Genomic DNA, 24,851 nt, shown 5'->3' on the forward strand with positions numbered 1-24,851 from the left:
ATGATGCAGCTGGCCAAGCTGAAGTTGAGACAGCCCTTCCTTATCCGTCTGTGCTTTGGGGAATTTGTTTTGGCTCGATGGCTTTTTTGTGGCCGATGTTGATGGGCCAAGCGGGAGACTTTTGTTTTATCGAGAGCAATACATCAGAGCCATCAATATGATTAACTCGCATGGAATGTGCCAAAGTGCCGAAAATCAAATTAAATTGCCCTGATGCACAGTGTTAGTGACACATCCGAGTGGATGGACAGTGGACAGTGTACGTTTGCTTGATTTATGCATTACAAATCGATAGTTTGTGTTTGTCCTTAGAGAAAAGGGATAAGTGTCAGGCAGTAAAATATAATTTATATTCACATCTTAAATATATATGTATAAAAATGCTGCATGATAGGGATGTCTCCTTGTCACTTGACTTTCGTACGTTGCTCATACTTTTCCTCAAAGAATTTGAAGACGGAATCCATGGCTGAGTACGAGGTCCACTCATGCTTGGTATGACCCGCCGAAACACGTCGTATTTTATCCCTTGTTGAGGAAATTGGCGTGTCCAGCGGAGAGTTGCTTGTCACCCAATCACAGGTCACTTCCTGCAGGTAATTCTCGCAGTCGGACGCAGGACTACCAATAACCGCATCAGTGAAAGCGATTGCAAAGACCTTCTCCTTGAAGAAGTCCAAAAAGTGATCCACCTGAAGGGAGAGAAAATATTACAATAGATTTGAAGGTGGTTTCCTCAACAGTATCTCACCAAATCGATGGTCACGTAGCCTCCATAGCTATGTGCTACTATGGCCACACTCTCTGGGTGCGATGGCAATACAATATTCTTCCACACATACTTGGCATGCTCTGTGGAAGTCTCCACGGCCTTAATGGGATTCGCTTTACCATTATAAAACCGTCTGCAATCGTTTGTATTGGTGATTAGGATATCATAGCCCAGTTTTTGTGCCTGTCGTATGTAGGGCATCTGAGATCCATGATCCAAAGAATTGTTGATGATAAGGCTGTGAAAATATACATTAATTAAATATTTTTTTTGTATTTTATGGTTTTGTATGGCCCACTCAAGTGTTTCCCTCCCCTAGGGCTTAAATTACTTATCGCCGTCCCATATGGAGCATTGCTTTTTACCCTTAACTTCTTATCAATGCACAGAACTACTCACCTCCTTGCCCATTGTCCCGCTCGGACTTCTCCGCTGCCATGAATGAGCACGAGTAACTTCTTAGACTGCGCCAACTTCGCTGGTTGGGAGTACACAAAGGACGAGCGATCTGGGGGCTTGCCAAAGGGTACGTAGGTGCGACTCAGGCCACTCTTCTCCAGCAGCGCATAGATAATGTTCGGTATTTGCTAGAGATATTATGAGATTGGAATAAGCTTACATAGAAGTATCTATTGGGATACATACCTCAGCAAGATTCTGATAATGCTTCTCGTTATCGTCGGCATCACCCTTAATGTCGTAGGTGTACGGCTCCTTGCCCGGTTTCCCAGTGGCTGGATCGATCTGACGCAGTACACCACCTACACACACTTTTTTATAGTTAATAGGTTTCTTTAATTAACTATATCACTTACCTTCATCGAATGCATAGCCAAATTCCTTCAACTTTGCAATCGCTTCATCACATTTGGTGGCCGGTGCCGGGTCCGTCATGTCGTAGTATCTGGGGGGGCGAAAGAAGTGGTAAATGCTAGTCCACATATCGTTCGTGTTTATTTAACAGTCGCAGTCACTTACAGACTAAGAATTCTTAGGTCCCAATGTTTAATTTATATCCAATTGTTGCTCGCAGCGCTCGTTTGTTGTGCTTTTCTTTAGACCCGGCGATTTTCGATTAGGGATGGCTAATATGTATCGATATATAGCCGATATTCTGCCACATTGCAAGTCACTGTAAAAAACTGCCGGAAAAAACTTATTCCGAAGCCCCGAAGGAAAGCTATTAATATAATTTACAAAAACTTCTTAATACATATATAATTTGATATAAAATATTTTATCAATTTTATTAATTATGATGAACTAAACAACACCATAGCTCATAATTCCCATTTCTGACAAAGTTTTTGACAATGTTTAGAACACTGCGTGCTCTCAGCAATGATAAAGGCTAATATCGATATTTAATAGGATGAATATCGTATTAGTGGTGCTTATAAAGCTTTTAGAGCACTGTTTTTTATTTGCGCGGAAAATCAAATTTAATGTTTTCTAATGCAAAAGCATTTCATTCATTTCATCTCTTATCCAATCCCCATACGTGCTGATGCGGGTAAATGCATATGGTTTTCCCATCTGACAAGCCTTTCTGCCATAGGAAAGCAAGCCATACAGAAATTGATTGTTAGCATCTACCAAGGGTCCACCAGAATCGCCCTGGAATGAGTTTTATGTAAATTTTCTTATTTTAATAAAATGTATAATATGTACATATGTAGTTTTACTCACATCACAGGCGCCACGTGTAGTTCCTGTGTGCATGGCACAGATCTCTGAGCTAGTGAGAAAGATGAATTTGTGATTTTTCAGGCAAACTTCATCATTGATCGTCTGGAAGGGCACCAAATCCAAATCCTTTTTGTGGCCCTGTTTCATTCGTCCCCAGCCTAAAAATGTGGCATTGATGCCGCCACCTCGACGAATAACTACTTTGTAATTAATTTTGCCAAATTGAACATTGTCAAACTGGAATTTCGTCTTTACACGCAGCAAGACGATGTCATGACCGCGGAGTATCTTGAATCCCGGATGTATCTTCATCCCGATAACTGCGAAGCGTGTCTCATTGTCGCTGTTCAATGTATTGGAGCCCCCCACAACAGACAATTGAGCCAACTCGAGGGGCGTTGGGGTCATCACGCAATGCGCAGCAGTCAACACGAACTGGACATCGATGATGGCACCACCGCAGAGATGCTTGTTGTATCCTTTGGTGTTCCCCTGTATCGATACTATATAGGGAAACCGAGTAGAGACAGTCTCAGTGTCTCTTCCCATCGAAGCCGTAGAACTTTCTACGTTGTTAATGTCATCTGCATTTACACGAAAAAACAAAGCTATCGCAATGAGAGAATACCAATAGTCCATAGCAAAACTTCCGTCGAAGACCGAATGCCATGGTTTTGCAATGGTAAGTTTTAACAAATTCTCTTAAGGGATAAATGGATAAAGATGAACCATGAACCATATAATTGATACGTTCAGGTACAGAAATAGTATACGTTAGGGTTTAACATTTATTCTGAATGCAAGTTAAGTTGAAAATTATTTGTAGTCTCACAGAGAGCGAGAGATAAAACAAAGAGGCTTCTCCTGGATCTCTTATTTATCAATCATTTAAACATAGAAATCTTAAAATGTTTGATTTGCCTTGGCTCCTGCTTCCTTGTCTTTAAGACTATTCTCATTGCCCACATAGTTGAGACGAGCTAAACGCTTCAACGTCTCCAGCTCCCTGACAAATGTGGCCACAGCCTCTTTGGTCACCGAGATGTCCGCGCTCTTCAGATCACTAAGGATATCCTCGTTTTCTAGCTCTGAAATGGAAGGAACTTTAATATTCTGATCTATTTCCACGCCGATAACTACTAACCATCCATTTCGGCCTCGATTTCGTTTAGACGATTTAGGACCAGGGACTGCTGCACTTTTACATGCTCGATTAAGCGAAACTGACATTCCTCGGGATCGATAGCGGCCTCGGGTTGTGGGATATGGGGAAAACCAGGTTGCTCTGGCTTGGGACGCTTCGATGGTGTCGTAGAGGCGTCGCCCTGGTCCTCATCCCACTTCTTGGCCCACAGATATAGCTTGGGATGGCAGCGATTGCGGGAAATGTTCATCTTCACCCGCAGCGAATGCATCGCGCGTTTGGCATCCAGCAGATTGCCAGTCAGCGTGTGGGAGCGCTTGAGCAGCTCCGATTGTTTACCTGTCAGTGGATTCGTTGTGTGATACGAGGCCGCTGGCAGCTTGCCATCAAACAGCCACTCCTGGTCGTGTTTGTACCGCATCGACTTGCGCACTCGTGGGGGATTGCGGCAGATAAAGCAGACATACTTGTCCGGCACCTGAGACTCATTAACAATGCCATTGCAGCCCCCATGCTGCCAGCTCAGGCACAGCTCGCACTGGATCATCAGGCCATCCTCCTCGCCATACTCACAGAGGCAATTGATGATCTCCTCCTGACGCATACGGACAATTCGAATCAGTTGTCCATTCTCATTGATGTACTGCGGGGCCTTGCCGCTATGAGTCTCTGTTTGCGGTGGAGCCGCGTTGATGTCTGCCTGATCATTGGACGAGGATGTCGACACGGCTGTGTCCGCTGTGGCAGGGGAGCTGCTTGGCGTTGTTACCGCCATCATTCGACGCTTCTTGGCGTCTGGGCGCACCTCCAGCGTAGGAGTGTTTAAGGATTTAAGCAGCCCCCGGGAGTCCGGGTCAGCAGTGGTTGGTCCAGTAGGTGTGTCATTAGCAGGACGGCGTGAGCGCTGGCGATTGCTCTTGCGGGATACAGACGAACGTCTCGAATACGAATAACGTGGTCGTTTGTTTGAGCGACCAAGTGGCGAGTCCTGCGACACTGTTGGAGAGGAGATTTCTGCAGCAGCAGCACCAGAACCACCACTCATTTTCGCCTCTGATGTTACAGTGTTCTCAGCCACAGGCAAGGGCGTGGCCGGTTTGTCTACAATGGGCGAAGCCTGCGATTTAGTGGGTGAAACACCCGTTGGAGTCCCTGGCGGTTTTGGCGATGATGTAGCTCCTGGTGTCCCTCCCTGACGCTTAAAGGATCGCGATTGCTGCATATCCTGCAGATGCATCTTGGCAAAGAACTGCTGATTGGGTATTTGATTCTTGGGCACAGCATCGCCCTGATCAATGGAAGAGGCATGGGTCCGTTTAACAGCCAGTTCCTGCATCTTGGGACAGTGGCTGACATATCTGTGGGAAGGGAAAAATTTGTTAATCTATCCTGTTTTATAGTGACATTTTAAACAAAACTTACTCGGCAAATTCCTTGTGGTAGTGTCGGATGTGTATAAGCAGAACGTCTTCCTTGCGATACGTTTTGCCGCATCCCTCGCCCGGACAAACGAACAAATTATCCACAATGGAAACCTTCAGGCCGCCAATAAAAGCTTAACAAACAAATTGTCGTTAGAGAGGGAATCCTGAGATGTTTATCTGTTATACGAACCATAACCATTCTCGACCAGAACCGTACCCAGATCGTCCACAGGAACGTTCAGAGAGGTGCCACTTTCAGTGCCTTCTGGCATATCAGCGGTTGGATGGTCGTCATCTGTTTGATGGGTTGGTGGCGACATCAGCTCTGCCGGTGGCATCAATGGGGCTATGGGTGCCTCCATATACTGAATGTCCCCGGAATGGGGTGGCACAGCTGCTGACAAGGGTGTCGAGGGGGTCGTTGCTGGCAATGTTGTATTGCTCTGGTCCAGGGTAGTGTCCAGCGCGGAGACATTCATTGTCTGTGGCTTGTGAGGCGCCTGTGGACTGTAGTCGCCAGTGTACACATAGGCATTGATGTCCTTGGCGCGACGACGATGAATGCTAAAGTCATAAACATCCGGATTGTAGACCAATCCCTGCGACTCGAGGTAGACTTTCAGATCTGACTTGGAGCGGAATCGTTTTCCGTTGGGCGAGACCAGAATGACATCCCACTTTCCGAGGACATTAGAGCGCTGATACATGTGCTTGATCCAGCCGGTGGGCAGACGCCAGTCCTGCACGATCACCGTGGGCTTTTGGTGCTCGCCCACAATTAGAAAACCTTCGGCGCCAATCGGTTGATCGTTCACCCAGTGGCACGTCCATTCTCCATCGTGCGGTATCTCCGGCAACCCCAGAGCATCTGTAATATAAAGAGAAAGTTAAGGCTGGATCTGGTTTTTGGCTTTTGGCTTGGTGCAGCACACATACCCATATCCAATGTAGACATGTCGAGCAGTGGCCAATCCTTGCGCTGTGAGTTCTTGCTCTTCTTGCTGCTCGAGGCACTAGTGCCACTCTTCACAGATGTCGCATTGGCTGGAGCAACCTCCACGTCCTCAACGGCAGCTGGTTTGGGCAGCTTGTTCATGTGGACGGCACGAACGTTCTTGGAGTAGCCATCGTCAAAGAGTACCTCGTAGGTGTCGTGGCCGAGCAGCTTCTTGATGGTACCCGGAAATTTACGCGGCCCCGACCAGCGTGCCATGCATTTCTCTTCCAATTCGAACACGGGAAGAATTCGGTTGCTGACGCGTTGTCGTACGCGATCCGATTTGATGGCCATCCACTCCTGATAAGTGCCCATGGTGGAGGGCATCGTCTTTATCTTATTGTTCCGTTCGAAACGGATGAGGAGTGTTTGCTCCGTTTCATTGACCTCCACAATGCGAGCGGGCAGCCAAGCGCCATCCACGCTTTTGGCCTCGAGTCGTGCTCCTATTATCAAATTATGGGGATTGCTGTATTTGGGTTGGTTGTTTGCGGAAGGCAGCGGAGAGTCTGCACTTGTTTCAGCAGCCGTTGCTGATTCGTCTTCATTTGGTGGAGCATCGGCAGAATCCCCTCCAGTCGAACTACTCTCTTTTACCGCGCCTTCAGCTTCTTCGGCGGCAACTGCTTTGGCCACTTCCTTCTCTTTCTCCGCATTGCTGACTGCTTCGAGAGCTGCCGTGGCATTACGTTCCGCTGTCTCGGCCATGATTTGCGAAACAATTTGGTCCACAGTTGCCTTGATCACATCCTCATTACCGGAACTGGCCGAAGCACCCTGTGCGGCTGTACCATCCACATTGACTTGCTGCAGAGCACGATGATCGGCCTCTATTTCAGAGGCATCCATTTTGCCCCATGGAAAAACCGTAGGAAAGACGCGCGGCTTCAGCAAATATTTCCCATTGCGTATGGTATTGAAATCGATTCGTCGAAAATGGCGCGAACACACCAAAACGCTCTTTGTAATCTGCCTGTCCAGGCTGATGCGCGAGTTCTTGATCCAAATTGTACGGATTATCGGGTCGAGGGGAAACGAGTGATATGTGACGCCGTGGTGCTCCAAGAGACGCGACGTCGACGGGCACTTGGCAACGCAGCAACGTCGTCCCATTTTTCTTTTACCTGATCGAAAACGAAACGCCAACTAAGTCACTATTTTTTAATGTTTATTTAAACGCTTACTTTGCTTAAAACGATCAAATAAAATTTGGCGAAAAAAAACACAGCATTAATACAGTGTGACCGCGGACTTATCGTCCTACCCTCAGAAATATACCGAAACATACCGTCTCATTTAAAAAATATACCGTAAATATACTGACGAATTCATGTTCTATTTTACAGATTCCTCGTTTTTGATCTTCCGTCGAATATTCCCAGCTATATAGATCGCCCAGCTATATAGATCGCTCAGCTTTGCCCACATAATTTTATATGATTGCTGAATCAATTTTCTACTGGACTGGCCTATTCTTAATACTTGCTTTTATCGGATTTCTGTATACCTTTAAAAATTAAATTTAATAGATTGATGAAATTGATAATATATCGTAAATGGTAACTCTGGTATCGATATATAGGTTTTTTTTCGAATATTTGTAGACTAGACTGAAACTATAATCGATATATATCACAAGGAAATCGACAGGTGTGGCAGCGCTTGGCAAAGCGTAAGATGTCGTTAAATTTAAATTAAAATGTGTTCAAACGTTTTAAGCGGAAAAATTTCAACTTGGCGATCACAGTAACTATTGACACACGAGATTTATTGATATTAACTCTGTACATTTGCAATTAAAGCAAGTGAGCGTCCCCATAAAGATGTCCAGCGCATAAAATATCACGTGCCCCCTCCCCAAGGCCAACTGAATCGCAAAACCTATTTGAAATGCAATTAATGTACGCCTATGGGCTGCTTACACGTCTACACGTCCGCCTTTAGGCAGACACCTTCGCAAAAAAGTTGACCAAAAACAAAAGAGTCATACGAAATCGGCCATTCCAAAATGCGTCTGGAACAATGCGTAACAATGCGTTTTTTTGTTTTTGTTTTTTGCCAGAGCATATGGGGCCTTATCATATTGTTGAAATATACGATTTGTTATTTGTAATTAAAATAACTGCAATGTTCATTTTAGCATTCAAGCAACAACAGAAAATGGTGACGCCATGGCGCCGCTGCTGTTGGGGTCTGGTCAGGTGCCAAAACCAAAGTTCAAATGATATCAACGTCCTTGGCCTTGAAAAGTCAGATATGTGAGAAAAATATTGGCAACTAATAAACGCCAATCTGTTGGGGGTAAATTCCCACTTTGAGAACATTTCCAAACAAATGATAGGCATAGGGTACGTTATCGTTCGAAACGTGATCCCCCAACAAACGAACTTTGTATAATTTCCTCTTTTAGACAAGGTCTTTGGGTCACCCAGATCTTTTTGCTGTACTTCCTATACCCAAAAATAAAATTTGCATTTAAGCAATAGCAAATAATGCTAAAATAAGCAAGCAAATACAAATATTTAAAACCATATCACGGCCCAAGCATAAAGCAAACTTTAATTACACAATTTTTTTAATGGAATATCGCATCTGACATAAATAATAAATAGTGTGAGTAGTTGTTGTTGCCATGCCGGATAATTTAGTTTTTAACTTTGGTCAGTCCAAAAGTGACATTGAGTCCAAATATTTAAGGGGGAAATCCATACGAATAAATAAAGTTGAGCTGGTTTTTTGCACAAGTAAGTAACTATTTCCGAAATATGTTTGCATAAATTATCGACACTTGTGGAAATTGGGACAACTGCACCTGAACTCACTCTCTTTTTGTGCAAACAATTAAACAATATGTAACTTGTGCAAAAATATTTTCGAATATGAAAAACAACGAACAACCCAACCGTCAGCGACGGCACTTTCTCCTTTAATATTTACCCAACTCATCGACAAATTGGCCAGGCCCAGTCCCCAATTCCCAGTCCCCAGCACAGCACAGCACAGCACAGCACAGCACATCACAGTCTCGTCTCCATCTCCATTTTTGTCCCAGCCTCAGTTTCAGTTTCAGTCCGAGTCGAGTCCCGTCCGTCGTCTGGGAACCCATTGCGTAAATGTGTCTGTTTGCGATGCGGTAATTTTTGAATAGGCTTTGCCGCAGAGCAGCTCTTGATATATTGACAGTTGGACCCAGTTCCCAGTTCCTTATCACATAAATATGCCCACAGAAATAATCATTATATGTTGATGATGTTTCAAAGTGACCTGAACAAATCATGTAATACATAAAGTTCAACGAAAAATTAAATAAATTATGTTTGCCTAAAAAAAAAGAAGCTAAATGAAGACGTGTTTCCAATTTGAAATGGATTGCTTAATTTTGTATAATTTTCATTATTATTTTGTTGTTGCTATTTTTAGCTGTGAACAAATGCACGTAGAGCAATTTGAATTTAAAATTTAATATTTGGAATTTCTCAATGCTACAATACGGTAGGGAATTCGTAATTGTAAAATGAGGAAATTTGTACCTTGAAAAAAGTGGAGAAATATTTGACTTGATTTTGAAATTGAATGAAGAATGTGAATTGTCTGGGAGGATGGAAGTTTTAGCTCTGGAAAATTTATATTTCAACGACTTCCAACATTTAGTTTTAGCGGAAAAAAAACATTTGTCTAAAATTCTTTTTTTCCACTTCAGCAATATCCCTTAAACGTTTCCTACCATTCCTGCTTAATAACCCGTCTCAAAACAACACTTCTTCGAAACCCCTGGCAAAAAAAAAAAACAAGTAAAATTTAACCGAAATTCCTCAAAAAATCATGCACAAACATGGGCGGGGCTGCGACTTAGCGGAGCATAATCCGCATCAAGAGGTGCCCCAGAGAAGTGTCAGGTAAGGTAATGAGCGGCACCTGCCTTCGTATAACTTTTGCCGTTTTACCGATTGTCATAAAATAACAACAACAAAATCACAGCAACAGCAACAGTAAGAGCGAGAGACAAAGACGGAGGAGTGGAGATGGAGATGGAGGTGGAGATGGAGATCTCTGTTGTTTCTGTGTTGTTGGTGGAGCCGACATGCTCTGCCGCACGTGAGGTGAAGCTGCAAAGACGAGCACGGACGGATCCCCGCTGATCGGGACAATCATGTTGAAATGCGTGAATTGGGTTCGGGTTGGGTCTTGGTTCGGTTTGTGTGTATTTGTGTTTGTGTTTGGGTTTACTCTTCACTTTCCACTGGTGAAATTTTCGTACTCCACGCTTATGACCTTGATCGGGGTCCAAAGCTGGGGCGCATGAGCCTGAGGCTGGGCCGCGCAGCTTTCAGGAGAAAAGAGTATGTACATATGTATGAATGTAGATGGAGCTCGCATCATTTCTTATGCTTATGCAATGGCATGTGCCTGGAGGTATTATCTTCTGGCTGTTTATGAATACATTATGTAATGGTTGGAAACACTTGTAAAACGGGTAACACGGGACACGAACCACACCCGTAGATGTTCGGGGATAAGTAAAAGACTACATTTGATTTCCAGAACTGAACTCTGGCTCATAATCGGTCATGTAGGGGTTGAAAAAGCTATTAAAGGCGGAGACAGAATCTCCTCTGAACCTAATACCGAATCTTTCTTTCAATACCCAAAAAAAAAAAAAAAGCCACCTGAAGTCCCAGTATTCAAAAGTAGAGCTCTAAATAGTATGTCACTTGCGGCTTTCATTCCAAATCAATTTCTGGTCAACAATTCAAGCTTCAGGATTATGCAACCAACCCAAGAAAACGACAAAAGCAATGGTAAAATACATACGTATTTCTGAAACAAAACAAATACGAAACACACAGCAAACAATGGCTCGAAATGCATTCAATTATGCAAATTGTCTGAAGACAAATACACACACCATACCATCAAAATACGAATTTGCTGTGCCAAAAAGAAAACAGAAAAAACAAAAACAGGTGACACTCTGGGGTATTTGTGTGGCTAATTAGATGGGGAGTTAGGCCAATCCATTGGAGCCCATTCAAAGCTAAGTGGTGCAAAAACGATGCGATCCACCTCTCCAGTTTCGGCCACTTAACATTCAAGATTGCATGCAACGCAGAGGCAGACGCAGACGCAGCGGCCAACAAATTTTCCACACTCAAAAAACCAGACCCTCTCCATCGGAAAGCCAAACCCCCACATTGGGCCTGGAACGAGCTCTCTTCTGTCTCTCACTCTCTGTATCTCTGTCCGAATCGAATCGAGTGGAGTGTCGTGGCTGTGGCTGTGGCTGTGGCTGAGGCCGTTGCTGAGGCTTTGGCCATATATAAATCGGGGTGCTGACAAAATGTTTGTGTCATTCCCAGTTGATCAGAGCTAGTCGAACGGTCAAACGGTCGCGTGTACCAGAAAACAGTTGAATTCCCACAAATTGTGCGTGCGTGTGCGTGTCTTAATAAAGTGTTGAAAAGAAAGAAGCAGAGAAAATGAAAGCTTTCATTGTCGCCGGTGTGTGTTTGTTGAGTGTGCTGGGCCTGGGCTCCGCTCAGTTCCAGAACGGTCGCCTGGAGCCCCCAAATCCCCAGCTGTGCGCACAGCGCATTATCCACGAGAAGACTCCCGATGGCAAGGGGTGAGTGCCAGAGTTCATATCGGGGAAATTCTTATAGCTAAATGATTTCCTTCTTTCTGTTCTCTATTTTGTGATTCATTAGATACTTCTTCTCTTGGCGTGACCCTCAGTTGAAGGGCGTTGAGGAGGACTGGCTGACGGCCAGGAACTATTGCCGCAGACGCTGCATGGACTCCGTGTCGCTGGAGACGAGCCTGGAGAACGAATGGATCAAGCAGCGTGTCGTTGGCGAGAATGTAAGTAGAGTGTAAAATACTGGGGGGGGGAAGGAGAAGAAATTATGGATTAAAGTACTTTAGATGGAAAGCAATTTCCCAACAATTTTTATAATTTTGATTGAGTTTCTCATTGTCTTGGGAAAAGCTGTGTAATAGAGTAATTAAAATACGGATATGCTCAGGATTTCCATACAATAGAGGTTCTATTTATAAATATAAATTTGGTTAATCAATAATTATATTTGATTTCCAATCGCTTTTCGGTTTTTAAAGAAAACTTTATTGGAATCAAATATGGAAACTAAAAGACTCAAGCAACAAACCCTATTATTGGGGCCTTTTCGAGAGTAGAGGAAAATGGTTTTAAATATACAACATTTTTTATTAAAGTTCTTTGTATTATGAATTAAATCTTTCAAAAAAGTAAGGAAAGAAATAAGATTAATTTTCGAATACAACTCTTAAAAATGTTGTCTAGTATTATATGCATCGGGACCCAAAAATATTAGTTGCATAAAGGTGGCAAATACAATTATTTTCTATTTTTATTAGCATCTCATAAAACACTAAAAACCCCACTCGAAAAATTCAAAAAATTATACAAATTTTACAATTTTCTATTTGCAAAAAATGTTGCATTAACACCTTAAATGTGATAAATATTATACTCACATTTTTTCAAAGCAAAAGTTCCCCAAAAACAACTGAATATATTTGTGGAATTGTTTTCAAATACACGTTTACGGCCACCCCAAAACCCAATTATTATATAAACCCCACTCGACCAGACATTCAGCCCAAGTCCAGACACAGGCTGGACAATGAAAATTGGCCCCACATTCACGGCACCTGCTTGATCAACTTGTTGAGGTTTGATTGATCCAACAAATAGTCCAATCCATCGAAATAACAGAAACATTTTTGCAACTCATGGGCTATTTGTATACCGCACCATCGAAAGGTGTTACCTCTTTTATGTTGCCCGTGCACCCCATTAATAAAACTAAACCATATCAATGTGATGTGGATTTTTACACCTTCAAAATGTCGTGGAAGTCAAAGAGGTTTGCCAATAATTTATGATGTCGGTCGCTGAACAGTTTTTTCGATGGTTATTTTTGGTTTTTGCATGACATTATGTCACTTCTCGTTGGAGTTGAGTTGTGTTTGACTTTCGTTTAGTCACATGTGAACTCTGGGTAAGGGACGTGAGGCTCTCATTTCCGAGATCTCACAACTTGAGATTGACCTTAATTTTTCGGATGCAGAGATATACAATATGTATGTACATATGTACATACGCACAGCACAACATAACAAAAATTAATTGCGAAATCTCCCATTAACATCGCTCTACAAAGTTCAATGTGAAATTACACATAAACAAAACCACATCAAAAACATAAAAATACAACAAAAACTTTCCCAGCTGTCGGTCGGGGCAATTTTGCACACGAATGCATGGAGTCAGTCGCCTGATGATGACTTATGCAACAGAAAATCCCATCCCATCCCATCCCATCCCATCGAGACGAACAAGTGTCAAGTTTAGCGTTGTGGTCAGGTAGGCTCATCTCTCCCAATCGAATCTCTCATCTACCATCTTCCATCTACCATTTACCGTCCACCATCCCATCTCGCAGCTCGCATCCAATGGCTCTGCTCTTCTCATGCCTGAGTTACGTGAGAAAGCGGCAAAATTGAAAACGAAAGTTCGGATGTGTGTGTGTGTGTTTGTGGTGTCTGGTGGGAAAACCTTGGCGGAAAACCATCTAAATGAAATTACTTAACAAATTAGCAAATTTTGATCACGCAAACGGATTCATTTCACACCAAATTTTGTGACTAATCAAGGAGGAAGTGAAATTTTCCAATGAGAAGACTAAAGCCACAAACTTGTCAGAGGCTTAAAACAGAAATATATGAACAATTTTGGAATATTTTAAATATGTCTTTGGTTCAAGAAGTATAAGCTAATAAATATAGTATATTTTCGTTATTTAGCAACTGTTTCTATAGCTTAAAGGACGTTTCAAAATAGTTCAGTAGATAACAAAAAATATGAAATCATTCATTCTCCCCCCTGCAGATCTTACAAAGATCTTCCAAAGATTATTTGATATCTTAACCCATTTCAATTGAGAAAGTTCTTCCGTCACCCACTTCAGCCAGATTTGGCTCCAACTTTCGAATACTCTTTCCTCTTTGGCTCTATGCCTATCCAACAAACCCACTTTCCTAATGGATTGTTGTGTCCTCCACCTCCAGACATATGTACATATCAACCGGTTAAGTTCACTTTTACTTTGCATTACAATTGAATGCAGCCGACAGGTGGCAGGCACAAAGCACCATTCATTTGGTGCTTCCGCTATGGGGCAAATGCATTCGACTGTCCGATTTGAACAATTACAATAGCGACGCAATGCCCCCCTCTCCTTCGTAGCCTGATGAGCCAGCCGGCAACCGACCAAAACCAAACCCAAAATCAATCTCCATAAATTTGTTTCAGCTCTGTGCTCATTGGAGTTTTCCCAAAAGGCTAGACGGTAGACCTTACCATCTCTGACTGTTTGCCTGTCTGTCGGCCGCTTGTCTCTGGGGGGTTTTTTCCTTTTTTTTTTGTTTTTTTTTTCGTTTTATACCTTTTTAACAAAACAATTTTTATGGCCCATCTGGTGAAAGTGACTGATGGGCGCAGACCTTTGTGGTTTTGTTCACTTGAAATGTTGACAGCCTCGGGTGCGGCAGCCAGCAGAAGGGCGCGGACATGGCACGGGATTGGGATTTGGATTGGGAATGGGTTCGCTTTCAGCGCTAAATAATATTTGTTTGGGCGTGACAGGCCCAAAACAGTTACCAACTTAAATTTCTATTGTAATTTGTCGCTTTTATCCAGTTTGATTCGATGCCAACGCTGCACTTTCCTGCATAGGCGAAGCCGATTTGAAATGGGGGGGGTGGAAATTAATTTCTGTTTTAACACCTCCAAAAGAGCAATGAACTTTAGATATATGTACGTATGTATTTGGTTTTGGCCTCTCTTCAAGTATTAACATTAAATGTAGTAGGGGTGCTTAAGCAGTCAAAAATAGCTACCACAATTCTAATCTCTAATCCTTTTCGTTGTCAGGTGAAATACATCTGGACCAGCGGTCGCTTGTGCGATTTCAAGGGCTGTGACCGTCCCGATCTGCAGCCCACGAACATTAACGGCTGGTTCTGGACCGCCACACTGCAGAAGTTGGCCCCCAGCACGGAGCGTTCCCAGGGCGATTGGTCTCCCACCGGCGGCATTGGCCTGCCCCAGCCCGATAATCGTGAATTCAAGCAGAACGGTGCACCGGAGAATTGTCTGGCTCTCTTGAACCAGTTCTACAACGATGGTGTCAACTGGCACGATGTGGCTTGCCACCATAAGAAGTCGTTTGTCTGCGAAGAGAACGATGCCCTGCTGAAGTACGTACGCTATACAAACCCCAATCTGCGTATTTGAGATCAATTGGGAAGCGGAAGAAGTGGGCTAGATGGAGCAGCGACTCTCCAAATAAACCAAAAATGATATTTTCTTAAAAATGGGAGCTAACCTGGGACGAAACGATGATTTATGATGCGGTTCTGCTCCTGATACCTTTTGTACTAGTTATTTTCCGATTGTGAGTGTCCTTAAAAGAGTTTTTCAGGCTTAGCTACTTCTTTGCAACAGTCTTTCAATTCTCTCGCTCTGCGCTTTATTCTGTCTCATCAGTTAGTTTAATTAATTTTGTATTAATTTATGACTTTCTTAACTTATAATAAAAACATTCGAAACGATTTGTAAAAGTACAGCTTGTGTTTTATTATTTTGAAAATGTATTTTCAGAGGTGATTCTTTTAGTATTTAAAAAAAACAACAAAAAACATCGGATGTCGGCAATATTATTATTTTTAAAATGTAACCGCCGAATTCGGTCCGCCTATCGCACAAAAATACCGATATTATTTTCCCCTACACTACACTTCAATTGAAAAGTGTGAAACCAGCAATATAAATCATACAGTGTTATCGCGTCTAGCAACAGAAAAATAGTTTCGATTTCCTTGAACTAAAAAAGTTGTTCATTTGATGATATATTCCAGAAAAAATTCATATCATATTATTGTTTTTCAGTCTAGTCTTCATATCTATTATCGAACAGGGAAGATATATATCGATATCTTAATGTACATATCAATATATATTTAGCATCCCTAACTCCTTAAATGTAAAATTGTTTTTTAAATTGGGATAAAACCGAGATGGATATCGGCGAACTGTTGGCCTTCAAGGTAGGTATATTTGTTCGTCTTTCGAATAAACATTCACAACCAAGAACATATATTCCTACCAGCCTGAACAGACCCCAAAACGACCGCACGAGGACGATGAAGATTTTGAGCCAGAGACAACCGCTGGAAAACGGGGCGGTGGCGGTGGCGGTAGCGATGAGAAGGCCAAACGCATTCGGCGCATTGCCGAGGCCAAGGAGACGGCCAATTATGGAAAACAGGGCAGCAGCAGCTCCACCACAGCCAGCAACGTATTCGAACTAGACCCAGAATTGACAGAAGAAGAGCGGCTGAACATCATGCGTTATGTGGAAAACGAGGAGACCGATGGCGATGTTTTGGACGAGCAGGGGCTGAAAAAATTGATCTTGGTGTTCGAGAAGCGCAACCTGAAGAACCAGGAGATGCGCATCAAGTTTGCCGAAAATCCCGAAAAGTTCATGGACTCCGAACTTGAGCTTCATACAGTCATTCAGGAGCTGAAAGGCGTGGCCACCGTACCAGATCTCTATCCACTGCTTGTGGAGCTGCACGGACTGCACAGTTTGCTAGAGCTGCTTGCACATCAGAACACAGACATTGCTGTGGCCATTGTCGATCTGCTGCAGGAGGTGACCGATGTCGATATTCTAGGTGAGAGTCAAGAGGGAGCCCAGGCCTTGATCGAGGCCCTGCGGAAGGAACAAATCTGCGCTTTGCTAGTCCAGAACCTGGAACGTCTCAACGAGCAGGTGAAGGAGGAAGCCGACGGTGTACACAACACATTGGCCATCGTGGAGAACCTCACAGAGATCGATGGCGAATTCGTGCGAGAAGCTGCCGAGCAGGGGCTGCTGGCATGGCTGCTAAAACGCCTCAAGGGCAAGACTCCCTTTGATCCGAACAAATTGTATTGCAGCGAGATTCTGTCCATCCTGATACAAACGGAGAACGACAATCGTCTTCTGCTCGGCTCGATCGAAGGAGTCGATGTGCTGCTCCAACAGCTGGCTGCTTACAAGCGTCACGATCCGGCAAGCAACGAGGAGCAGGAGTACATGCAGAATCTCTTCAATTGCCTTTGCTCCGCTCTGATGGCCAAGGAGAATCGCGATCGCTTCCTCAACGGCGAGGGACTGCAGCTGATGAATCTGATGCTGCGCGAGAAGAAAATGTCCCGCAACGGTTCGCTAAAGGTACTCGATCATGCTATGGCCGGCCAGGATGGTCGCGACAATTGCAACAAATTCGTGGAGATCCTCGGACTGCGCACCATTTTCCCACTGTTCATGAAGACACCCAAACGGAACAAGCTACGTCTGCTGTCGGCCGATGAGCATGAGGAGCATGTCAGCTCCGTCATTGCCTCGATGCTACGCAACTGCAAGGGCACCCATCGCCAGCGTATGCTGTCCAAATTCAGCGAGAACGATCACGAGAAGGTGGACCGTCTACTGGAGCTGCATCTCAAATATTTGGCCAAGGTGGAGGCCATCGATAAGGAGATTGATCAGCAGCCTACGGTTGGTATACTCTTTTTACTTGAGCTTCTATCGTGATATAAAACTAATTTAATGTTTTGTAACAGGATCCCAGCATCGATGAGGACGAGGAGGCGGAGAATAACTATATAAAGCGCTTGACTGGCGGCCTCTTCACGCTCCAGCGCATCGACTACATACTGCTGGAGGTCAGTTCCACCTCGGAGACGGTCAAGCAACGTGTGCTACAGATTCTAAACCTACGTGGGGCCTCAATGAAGACCATCAGGAGCATCATGAGGGGTAATTTTTTCCCGGTATCTAATCAAAACCATGCTTCATTTTATCGATTATAGAATACGCTGGCAATCTGGGCGATGGCGACACTGACTGGCGGCAACAGGAACAGACCCACATACTATCTCTAGTCGATCGTTTCTAAGACAACGTAATAAACCACAAAAACAATTCTTGAACCTTAAACAAACAAAAATGCCTATCAAAACTTTTACTCGGGAAAATTCAAAAAAAGTTCATCAAATGTTAAACATTTTTAAGCGGTAAAATTTGAATTTTTAGAAATTTAAAATTGGCTTGCACACTCCCATTGTTTTTCCAGCAAACCATTGCACTTTTGGCTTGTTAATCCTTGTAGATTCCCATTTTGGCCAGGCCATTTTTGTTGAGTTTTTTTGTTGTTGGCTAATCGCAGATGTTCTTGGATTACTTTTTCTTGCATTTCTCTTCCTCTTTTTTGCTTTTCTCTTCCTTACATTCCTTCTTCTTGCCCTTGCCCCTAAGGGTATACAGCAAATGGATTTATATATTAGAAATGAATTATGATTGAAATTAACAAATTAACCAATAAAAATGTGTTAAGCTTTATGATTGTTTCGAGTTTTAATTTAAAGCAAACTAAACACAATCTGAATCTGGGGAACTACTTCCGAAGCAGTTTCGCAATTTCTCAATAAATAAAAGTTAATTGAATTTGTCAAAAATCACAATTGGACCGATGGCATTTTTTCCTTAATTTTTACTCTATCTGTTTCGTGCACTTTAATGGTGATTATTTATACGTACGAGTAGATACACAAATTGTTGTTTAGGTGCAAAGAGAACACTCAACGTGATGGATTATTCGAATTATCTAGCCATATATCTTATGACTGGACTATCAACAATTACGACTTTGTGGGTTGTTTAAACTTTAAACTAAACATTTTTGCAAAATTATCATCATTCATCAATTATTTCGACCGATCGTAACGAATACATAATGTTCTCTAACTACAAAGCTATGGCGTTTCTTCCATTGAGTAGTTTTGTTTTGTTTTGTGTGTGTGTGGTTCCACGTTGAGTAAGAGTTTGACTTGGTTTTTGCTTTGTGGTAGTAAGATAGTTGACTTAGCCATTATTTATCATGATTTATCTACTTTTGGTCGGCGGGAATCTCAAAGTTCACATCCATTTTCATTTCGCGCGCCAACTTTACAATCTGGGCCAAATGCACAGCCAGATCGGCCGCCTTGTCGAGATCGTCACGTGCCAAAATCTTCAGACCAGATGCGCGTATAAGTTCGCGAGCCTCCTTCACTTTGGTGCCCTATTAAGAATATTATTATACGTGGTATTCTACCAAAAATTAAAGATATATATCATTTCCAACTCACCTGGAGGCGCACAACAATGGGCAAGTTAAGATTCAGATCCTTGGCAGCAGCAATAATGCCCTCGGCAATGACATCGCAACGCATAATGCCGCCAAAGATATTAACCAACAGGCAGAGCACCTTCCTGTCGGAAGTAATGATCTTGAAGGCAGCCTTAACAGCATCGGCAGTGGCTCCGCCACCCACATCCAGGAAGTTGGCCGGCTCCCCTCCGTACAGCTTGATGATGTCCATTGTGGCCATGGCCAAACCGGCACCGTTCACCATGCAGCCGATGGTGCCATCTAGAGCAATGTAATTCAAATTGTATTTGGCTGCCTCCACTTCCTTGGGATCCTCCTGGGTCCAATCCCGCATAGAGAACAGCTCCTTTTGACGGAACTCTGCATTGTCATCGAACCGCAGTTTGGCGTCCAATGCAAAGACTTTAAGAATGTTTTGAAATTTATTAGATTTAATAATGGATATACGGATTCAGATAGTGATTTGATTGCTTGATTGATGGAATAACGGTTTCATGCATACTCACAGCCTGGACAGAAAAATATGAAAACCATGGTTTTTTACAGTTGCGAATGGGTTAGGTGTTTTTGGGATAGGATTACATGCATTAAATGGATTAAATAAAAGAACACTTAACACGAACACATTTAGAGAACTTACAGCCACTCATGGCATCCTCGGCATAGGGATTGATCTCCACCAAGAGAGCATCCTTCTTCACGAACAGCTGGTATAGGTTGAGCAGCATCTTGATATGCTCATCGGCACCGTCGCCGCCAAGGCCGACTTTCTCGACAATTTTGCATGCCTGCTCTTCGGTCAGACCCCTGGCAATGTCGATAGGTTCGTAGATAATGGCATCGGGGTTCTCTTTGGCCACTTCCTCAATATCCACGCCACCCTCCTTCGAGGCAATCAAAACGGGGCCCTGCAAAGCACTTCTCTAGTTGGATTTCCTTTCGAATTTTACATGATTCAACTCACATTGAAGGCACGCTCCATCATGACGGCAAAGTAGAACTCACGGCGGGGGAATTTCCTCTCGGCAACCATCACTTTCTTGCAGATGCGACCAGCGGCTCCGGTTTGCTTGGTAATCAGGAGTTGGTCAATCATTTTTGAGGAAATTTCCTCGGCGCTCTTGGGGCTAAATAAAGAACATTAATTTTAGCATTCTACAACACTTAAACATTAACTTACTCGTAGACCACACGCACGCCGCCCTTTAGGCCATTCTTAAAAGTTCCCTTGCCGCGACCGCCGGCCAGAACTTGCGCCTTGAGCACAAGATTGTCTGTTTTAAGCTTGCTGGCAATATCGCTCGCCTCCTTTCCATTCTTGGCCACAGCGAAGCTGTAAGGGATAGAAGAAATAAAGTTAAATCAAGTTCTTAAAGGATCTTAAACTCCTAAAAAAATGCTGAATACCTTATGGTAATAACAAATAATTGATAAAGCAGCCCTATTTATAGTATATTCTTATCATCAGCAGCCTCATCAAAGTCAAATTTGTAACTTGTGAAGGCTGGAAATTTGTATATTTCAAGGTTAATCGGTCATTTAGATGACAGAAGTGATTCCCATAGAAAATAAGATCGTACGATTATGGCCTTCCGTCTACTCTCTCTAATCCACATATATGATGAATGCTACTCTCAATTCCCAAAAGTATAACAATCACGGACTTATCTCTGCCCACGTCACTGACCCTTGTCATTTTATGCGATCTACACTACATATATGTTACACCTTATCTCCCCTTATCATCTGCAGTTATTCTCGGTCTTCGTTCGGTCAAGGTCTGTTCATTGGTTTGTTTACCCCAGACCCAGGCCAGTTAATTAATGCAAATTATGACTCGTTTCGTACGCCAATCGCTAATCGGTGCAGTGTTACTCTGGCTAAAGTCCAATATAAAGCGTCAGCGACAACGCGGCGCGTTGTTTGCACTTTGGACCGATACTTTGATTAGTGTCCATTCTTACCGCGGTGTTGGGATTCCACTTTCGTTGAGGAGAGTGTACGAGACATGTTCCTGCACGTTCAGGTTTCGCAATTGTTGCAGCGCAACGGGAGCATAGCTGAGGATCTGCGAATGATAAGAGAATTGATTGTCTTACATATGTATGTACACACATATATTAGATAGCATGTATAAAGAATACAAACGCCCTGAGAATCCGGTTCCATGAATCATAGAAAAACTCACCCCCGCCCTCCAACAACCCAACAAAAACAAAAACAAAAACGAAATCAAAAGTGGGTTAATAGAAGCTCTTACGGTAAATGGTGTATTTTAGACGATAACTAAGACTAATTCACATAGATACGAATTTTAATTAGTGCGACCAGGCCACGACACTTTAAGCAACAGGTTTCATACGCTCATTGATATAAAAAATTTAATAAAGAGAAAATTAAAGAATTCAAGGTCTATTCACCGTTATCCATTAGCACACTCTCAAGCATAAGCACACACACACACACACGCACAGGCACTGCAGTGTTGCGTCACACTGACACACCGCTAGTCAGGTGGCTGCCAGCTGTCTCTAGGTGCAAACTAATCGGGCTTTACATATTGTATCATTGACTTTACCACTTACAAATGTTTGCTTTTACTTTACTTTTTTTAATGAAATTCAACTGCACACGAAATTATTGAAAACTTTTCTAAGCAACCGATCTACACAACAGCACAGACAGCCCCTCTGACAGCTGGTCATGCTCCATTATCCACATCTGTATGCGTGAGTGAGTGAGAAAGCGGCCGCTCTTCACCCTTGCCGTTGTGTCTCTTTTTGCCATTATTATATAAAGTGACTTATTTTGCATTTGCTTAAATGGCAAATAAATCCATACTGCACTGCACCTACCTTTTGAACGGTCTTGGGTCTAACGGACTCGATTAGTGGTCCGCCGGTTCGTGCCAGGAATGAAGCCATTTTTTACTGGAATTAGTCGGAAAACAATTGTCAAATGACTTAGCCGTACAAGTTGACGTATAAAATTTGCTTACTTTTCTCGTCTCTTTTCTTGGCTCTTTAGCCCACCTAACCCCCCTGTAATTAAACAGGTTAAATTAGGTTGAGATAAACCGCGATAATAATACTGCTTTTAAATGTTCCTTGTAGATCCATCCCCTACTCTTTTCTTAAAACAAATAATACCAAAATATCTTTTATCTGAACTGCGTTAAAATTCATCAAGTTTCATAATTTTCGTAAAGTGTGTTATATTACCTTCTGGTCTAAAATGGGTTAATCGTTCGCTGTCCATGATAGTAAATCATATTCCTCGTTTTTGATATTCGGTTGAATATTACTAGCTAGTCAGGACCTTCAGCTCTGAACTCATAATTTTATCCAATTGATGAATCACTTTTCTATAAGACTGGCTAATTTTAAGTTCTCATGTTTATTGGGTTGTTTATTAAATATGGTTTAAGCAAAAACGGTCAACACAATTTTCAGTAAATTAATTTCCTTACATGGTAACTACACACTAACTACAAATTCGCTACATAATAACTACATTTTTATGTAATTATGAAAAGCGATACCTGAAGTGGAAATGTGTACGTTTCAAAAATGTTTGCCCGTTTTTTTCATGTAAGCCCCATGGAATTTGCCCCGTTATTAACTTGTTAATTTCCTCCTCCCACACTTTGCTGGCACAGGAGCCTGCGCTGACTGATTGTTGTTCGTGGTACTACCTTCCCTTGCCATATGCCGCAGCAGGAGGCCTGCACTAGCCTGGAGAGGTATACTCAGCGGTCGTTGCTGCTTGTGGTAGCAGTGCTAAATCAAGGAAAAGAACTAACGAACTGCAAATAAATACAGAGTTGCTGCTGATGAGCTTGTCGTTGGATACTGCTGCTGGCGGGGTGATGGCACAGGTCGCTAAGGCTATCATCTTCACTTCAATCGGATCGAAATTGTCTTTAAACGAAATTGTTTTGAAATTTTTAATTTTAATTAGACACGACATACACATATCGAATGTTCTAAAAACAGACGAGACAATAACCACATAAGGCGTCCATACAGCGTAAGTACTGGAATAAATATTGGAACATTTTTGAAAATACTATGAAATTATAAGACTATGCATGTTGTGTGAGCTAGACAAGGTGTTGAAAATCAATGTGACTGATAAACTGACATGACATGACAGTCTAAACATGACTGCAGAATCTGAACCAGCCAAAATGAAGAACAAAATTTCATTCTCTTTCGCTCTGCCTCTCTCTATATCTCAGAGACTATTAGAGCTAGAGCGACCAAATTTGGCATCCACACTCCTGTTAGACCTGTTGGGCCTCCATAAAAGACAAAAATCTGTGGCATCCACGATTTCAAAGATACGAGAAAACAAAAAAGCGGAATCGTAGAGAATAACCATATCTTCAAGACTGCCGAATCTGGATCAGATCGGATTGTTATCAAAGCAAAGAATTATTATACGAAGCCCAGACACGAAGGACCGATGCCGAAGGACCAGTCACAGGCTGAGGAGGATAGTTTGATTTTTTGGAGCATTGATGAGGCCCCGGTCAACGATTTTAAGGTGCTTTTTTGCGTATCAAAAAATGTAACGAAAATTCTAGGGATGCACAAAATGTGGATCTAAACTTCGGGAACTTAAACAAATGCGGAAATTCATTCTACATTTGACATTTATGCATATTTTGCTGTCAACTACATATTCATGAAATAAACGTTACGTAGACAGCGTGATCATGTCAACTACATATTAATGAAATGAACGTTACGTAGTTTCGTCGGGTCTCGTCGATGGCCGTTGTATGGTAGTCGCCGAACTCCTGATCCGTGTCCACTTCCACCTCTCCAAAGATGAATTGCCAGCGGGTGAGCCCACTCATTGTGGCCCCGAATCGCAGAGTGGCCCCGAAAGCGCGTAATCAGTTGGCACTCCTCCTCTTTCTTAAACTTCCACTCGCCATAGCTGTAGTTTGTCACCCTGGCGTCGAAGATGAGCAGGTGGACCAGCTCCTTGTTGCAATAGTAGGCATCATCGGCGAGGGTCTTGCAGCTGCAGTTTACTGTTCATGAGTACGTTGTGTACTTGCTGGAATATTAGATGTAGTTGGCCTCGGCGTAGGTGAGGTTCTTCAGCTGAAGGCGTTGTATTGTACTCCTTGTACTTCGCCTTGATCTCCTGGTGATTTTCTGCCTCGAAACACCTGCCCGCACAATACCTGAAAGCGGAAGAGGTCGAATTTGTTCTGGGCGGCGATGCAGAGACTTCAGCCGCTGATGAAGTCGAGTTGGATCCGATCGATATAAAGGAGGACTATCCAACAGATGTCACTGCTCACGAATTTACAGATATAAAGATTGACGGTGTAGGTGCTGGGGATGTGCTGAGGACCGAGGAAGGAGAAATTTACATTTTCAATTCGACCAGTACGGTGGAAGCTAAGTACGACTCAGCTCCGCCGGAGTTTCAAAAAGACAGCGACTCACGTCCTACAACAGTTAGTATGAAAATGGAATATCATATAGATTTCCCCTGTTT

General features: G+C 42.9%; 6 protein-coding genes and 1 long non-coding RNA gene across 12 annotated transcripts; 2 read left to right on the top strand and 5 right to left on the bottom strand.

The window, feature by feature from the left end:
- Nucleotides 1–326: 326 nt before the first annotated feature.
- On the bottom strand, nt 327–1,864 carry LOC108156270 (FAM172 family protein homolog CG10038). Of its 2 annotated transcripts, XM_017287640.2 has the most exons (6): nt 1,751–1,864; nt 1,588–1,676; nt 1,418–1,533; nt 1,172–1,359; nt 752–1,010; nt 327–692 (listed from the first exon to the last, which is right to left on the bottom strand). In XM_017287640.2, the coding sequence occupies exons 2-6, from the start codon at nt 1,664–1,666 to the stop codon at nt 408–410; spliced, it is 927 nt and encodes a 308-aa protein (XP_017143129.1). In that variant the 5' UTR covers nt 1,667–1,676; nt 1,751–1,864; the 3' UTR covers nt 327–407. The 2 variants fall into 2 exon arrangements, with proteins under 2 accessions (XP_017143129.1, XP_017143128.1); XM_017287639.2 differs by lacking the exon at nt 1,751–1,864 and having other exon boundaries at nt 1,588–1,740.
- A 292-nt stretch (nt 1,865–2,156) lies between these two features.
- LOC108156271 (chymotrypsin-2) lies at nt 2,157–3,178 on the bottom strand. Its single transcript, XM_017287641.2, has 2 exons — nt 2,462–3,178; nt 2,157–2,389 (listed from the first exon to the last, which is right to left on the bottom strand). Exons 1-2 carry the CDS (start codon nt 3,098–3,100, stop codon nt 2,225–2,227), a joined length of 804 nt encoding a protein of 267 aa, XP_017143130.1. The 5' UTR covers nt 3,101–3,178; the 3' UTR covers nt 2,157–2,224.
- A 57-nt stretch (nt 3,179–3,235) lies between these two features.
- LOC108156269 lies at nt 3,236–7,291 on the bottom strand. 2 transcript variants are annotated; one of them, XM_017287638.2, is made up of 6 exons: nt 7,211–7,291; nt 5,966–7,150; nt 5,220–5,897; nt 5,028–5,160; nt 3,606–4,963; nt 3,236–3,549 (listed from the first exon to the last, which is right to left on the bottom strand). In XM_017287638.2, exons 2-6 carry the CDS (start codon nt 7,137–7,139, stop codon nt 3,365–3,367), a joined length of 3,528 nt encoding a protein of 1,175 aa, XP_017143127.1. In that variant the 5' UTR covers nt 7,140–7,150; nt 7,211–7,291; the 3' UTR covers nt 3,236–3,364. The 2 variants fall into 2 exon arrangements, with proteins under 2 accessions (XP_017143127.1, XP_017143126.1); XM_017287637.2 differs by having other exon boundaries at nt 5,966–7,272.
- Nucleotides 7,292–11,368: 4,077 nt separating this feature from the next.
- Nucleotides 11,369–15,692, top strand: LOC108157538. The gene is made up of 3 exons (XM_017289641.2): nt 11,369–11,649; nt 11,732–11,885; nt 15,001–15,692. The coding sequence occupies exons 1-3, from the start codon at nt 11,504–11,506 to the stop codon at nt 15,361–15,363; spliced, it is 663 nt and encodes a 220-aa protein (XP_017145130.1). The 5' UTR covers nt 11,369–11,503; the 3' UTR covers nt 15,364–15,692.
- Nucleotides 15,693–16,066: 374 nt separating this feature from the next.
- Nucleotides 16,067–18,904, top strand: LOC108154599 (beta-catenin-like protein 1). The gene is made up of 4 exons (XM_017284914.2): nt 16,067–16,175; nt 16,238–17,677; nt 17,743–17,938; nt 17,992–18,904. Exons 1-4 carry the CDS (start codon nt 16,146–16,148, stop codon nt 18,075–18,077), a joined length of 1,752 nt encoding a protein of 583 aa, XP_017140403.1. The 5' UTR covers nt 16,067–16,145; the 3' UTR covers nt 18,078–18,904.
- On the bottom strand, nt 18,312–22,348 carry LOC108154600 (succinate--CoA ligase [ADP-forming] subunit beta, mitochondrial). Of its 4 annotated transcripts, XM_017284916.2 has the most exons (10): nt 22,330–22,348; nt 22,187–22,261; nt 21,296–21,399; nt 20,512–20,664; nt 20,296–20,458; nt 19,972–20,239; nt 19,838–19,840; nt 19,309–19,733; nt 19,072–19,241; nt 18,342–18,431 (listed from the first exon to the last, which is right to left on the bottom strand). In XM_017284916.2, exons 2-10 carry the CDS (start codon nt 22,253–22,255, stop codon nt 18,359–18,361), a joined length of 1,428 nt encoding a protein of 475 aa, XP_017140405.2. In that variant the 5' UTR covers nt 22,256–22,261; nt 22,330–22,348; the 3' UTR covers nt 18,342–18,358. The 4 variants fall into 4 exon arrangements, with proteins under 4 accessions (XP_033244350.1, XP_017140405.2, XP_017140407.1 ...); XM_033388459.1 differs by lacking the exon at nt 22,330–22,348 and having other exon boundaries at nt 18,312–18,431; nt 22,187–22,255; XM_017284918.2 differs by lacking the exons at nt 19,838–19,840; nt 22,330–22,348 and having other exon boundaries at nt 22,187–22,255.
- Nucleotides 22,349–22,986: 638 nt separating this feature from the next.
- On the bottom strand, nt 22,987–23,638 carry LOC117186983. Its single transcript, XR_004471802.1, has 2 exons — nt 23,303–23,638; nt 22,987–23,251 (listed from the first exon to the last, which is right to left on the bottom strand). It is a non-coding gene; the product is annotated as an uncharacterized LOC117186983 (long non-coding RNA).
- Between the last annotated feature and the right edge of the window lie 1,213 nt (nt 23,639–24,851).

This window comes from Drosophila miranda, chromosome 2 (genome assembly GCF_003369915.1).
Source record: "Drosophila miranda strain MSH22 chromosome 2, D.miranda_PacBio2.1, whole genome shotgun sequence".
NCBI classification, from domain to species: domain Eukaryota; kingdom Metazoa; phylum Arthropoda; class Insecta; order Diptera; family Drosophilidae; genus Drosophila; species Drosophila miranda.

Excerpts from the sequence above, each read along its gene's own strand:
- LOC108156270 (XM_017287639.2), bottom strand. The coding sequence starts at position 1,714 with ATGTGGACTAGCATTTACCACTTCTTTCGCCCCCCCAGATACTACGAC. Across the intron at positions 1,534-1,587 it reads TGGCTATGCATTCGATGAAG|GTGGTGTACTGCGTCAGATC; the intron begins GTAAGTGATATA and ends AAGTGTGTGTAG. Across the intron at positions 1,011-1,171 it reads GCGGGACAATGGGCAAGGAG|CCTTATCATCAACAATTCTT; the intron begins GTGAGTAGTTCT and ends ATATTTTCACAG.
- LOC108156271 (XM_017287641.2), bottom strand. The coding sequence starts at position 3,100 with ATGGACTATTGGTATTCTCTCATTGCGATAGCTTTGTTTTTTCGTGTA. Across the intron at positions 2,390-2,461 it reads CTACACGTGGCGCCTGTGAT|GGCGATTCTGGTGGACCCTT; the intron begins GTGAGTAAAACT and ends AACTCATTCCAG.
- LOC108156269 (XM_017287638.2), bottom strand. The coding sequence starts at position 7,139 with ATGGGACGACGTTGCTGCGTTGCCAAGTGCCCGTCGACGTCGCGTCTC. Across the intron at positions 5,161-5,219 it reads TCTGGTCGAGAATGGTTATG|CTTTTATTGGCGGCCTGAAG; the intron begins GTTCGTATAACA and ends TTGTTTGTTAAG. Across the intron at positions 4,964-5,027 it reads TACCACAAGGAATTTGCCGA|ATATGTCAGCCACTGTCCCA; the intron begins GTAAGTTTTGTT and ends CCCTTCCCACAG.
- LOC108157538 (XM_017289641.2), top strand. The coding sequence starts at position 11,504 with ATGAAAGCTTTCATTGTCGCCGGTGTGTGTTTGTTGAGTGTGCTGGGC. Across the intron at positions 11,650-11,731 it reads AAGACTCCCGATGGCAAGGG|ATACTTCTTCTCTTGGCGTG; the intron begins GTGAGTGCCAGA and ends GTGATTCATTAG. Across the intron at positions 11,886-15,000 it reads AGCGTGTCGTTGGCGAGAAT|GTGAAATACATCTGGACCAG; the intron begins GTAAGTAGAGTG and ends TTTCGTTGTCAG.
- LOC108154599 (XM_017284914.2), top strand. The coding sequence starts at position 16,146 with ATGGATATCGGCGAACTGTTGGCCTTCAAG. Across the intron at positions 17,678-17,742 it reads AGATTGATCAGCAGCCTACG|GATCCCAGCATCGATGAGGA; the intron begins GTTGGTATACTC and ends GTTTTGTAACAG. Across the intron at positions 17,939-17,991 it reads CATCAGGAGCATCATGAGGG|AATACGCTGGCAATCTGGGC; the intron begins GTAATTTTTTCC and ends TATCGATTATAG.
- LOC108154600 (XM_033388459.1), bottom strand. The coding sequence starts at position 22,255 with ATGGCTTCATTCCTGGCACGAACCGGCGGACCACTAATCGAGTCCGTT. Across the intron at positions 20,665-21,295 it reads AGTGGAATCCCAACACCGCG|CTTCGCTGTGGCCAAGAATG; the intron begins GTAAGAATGGAC and ends TATCCCTTACAG. Across the intron at positions 20,459-20,511 it reads GGCGTGCGTGTGGTCTACGA|CCCCAAGAGCGCCGAGGAAA; the intron begins GTAAGTTAATGT and ends TTCTTTATTTAG.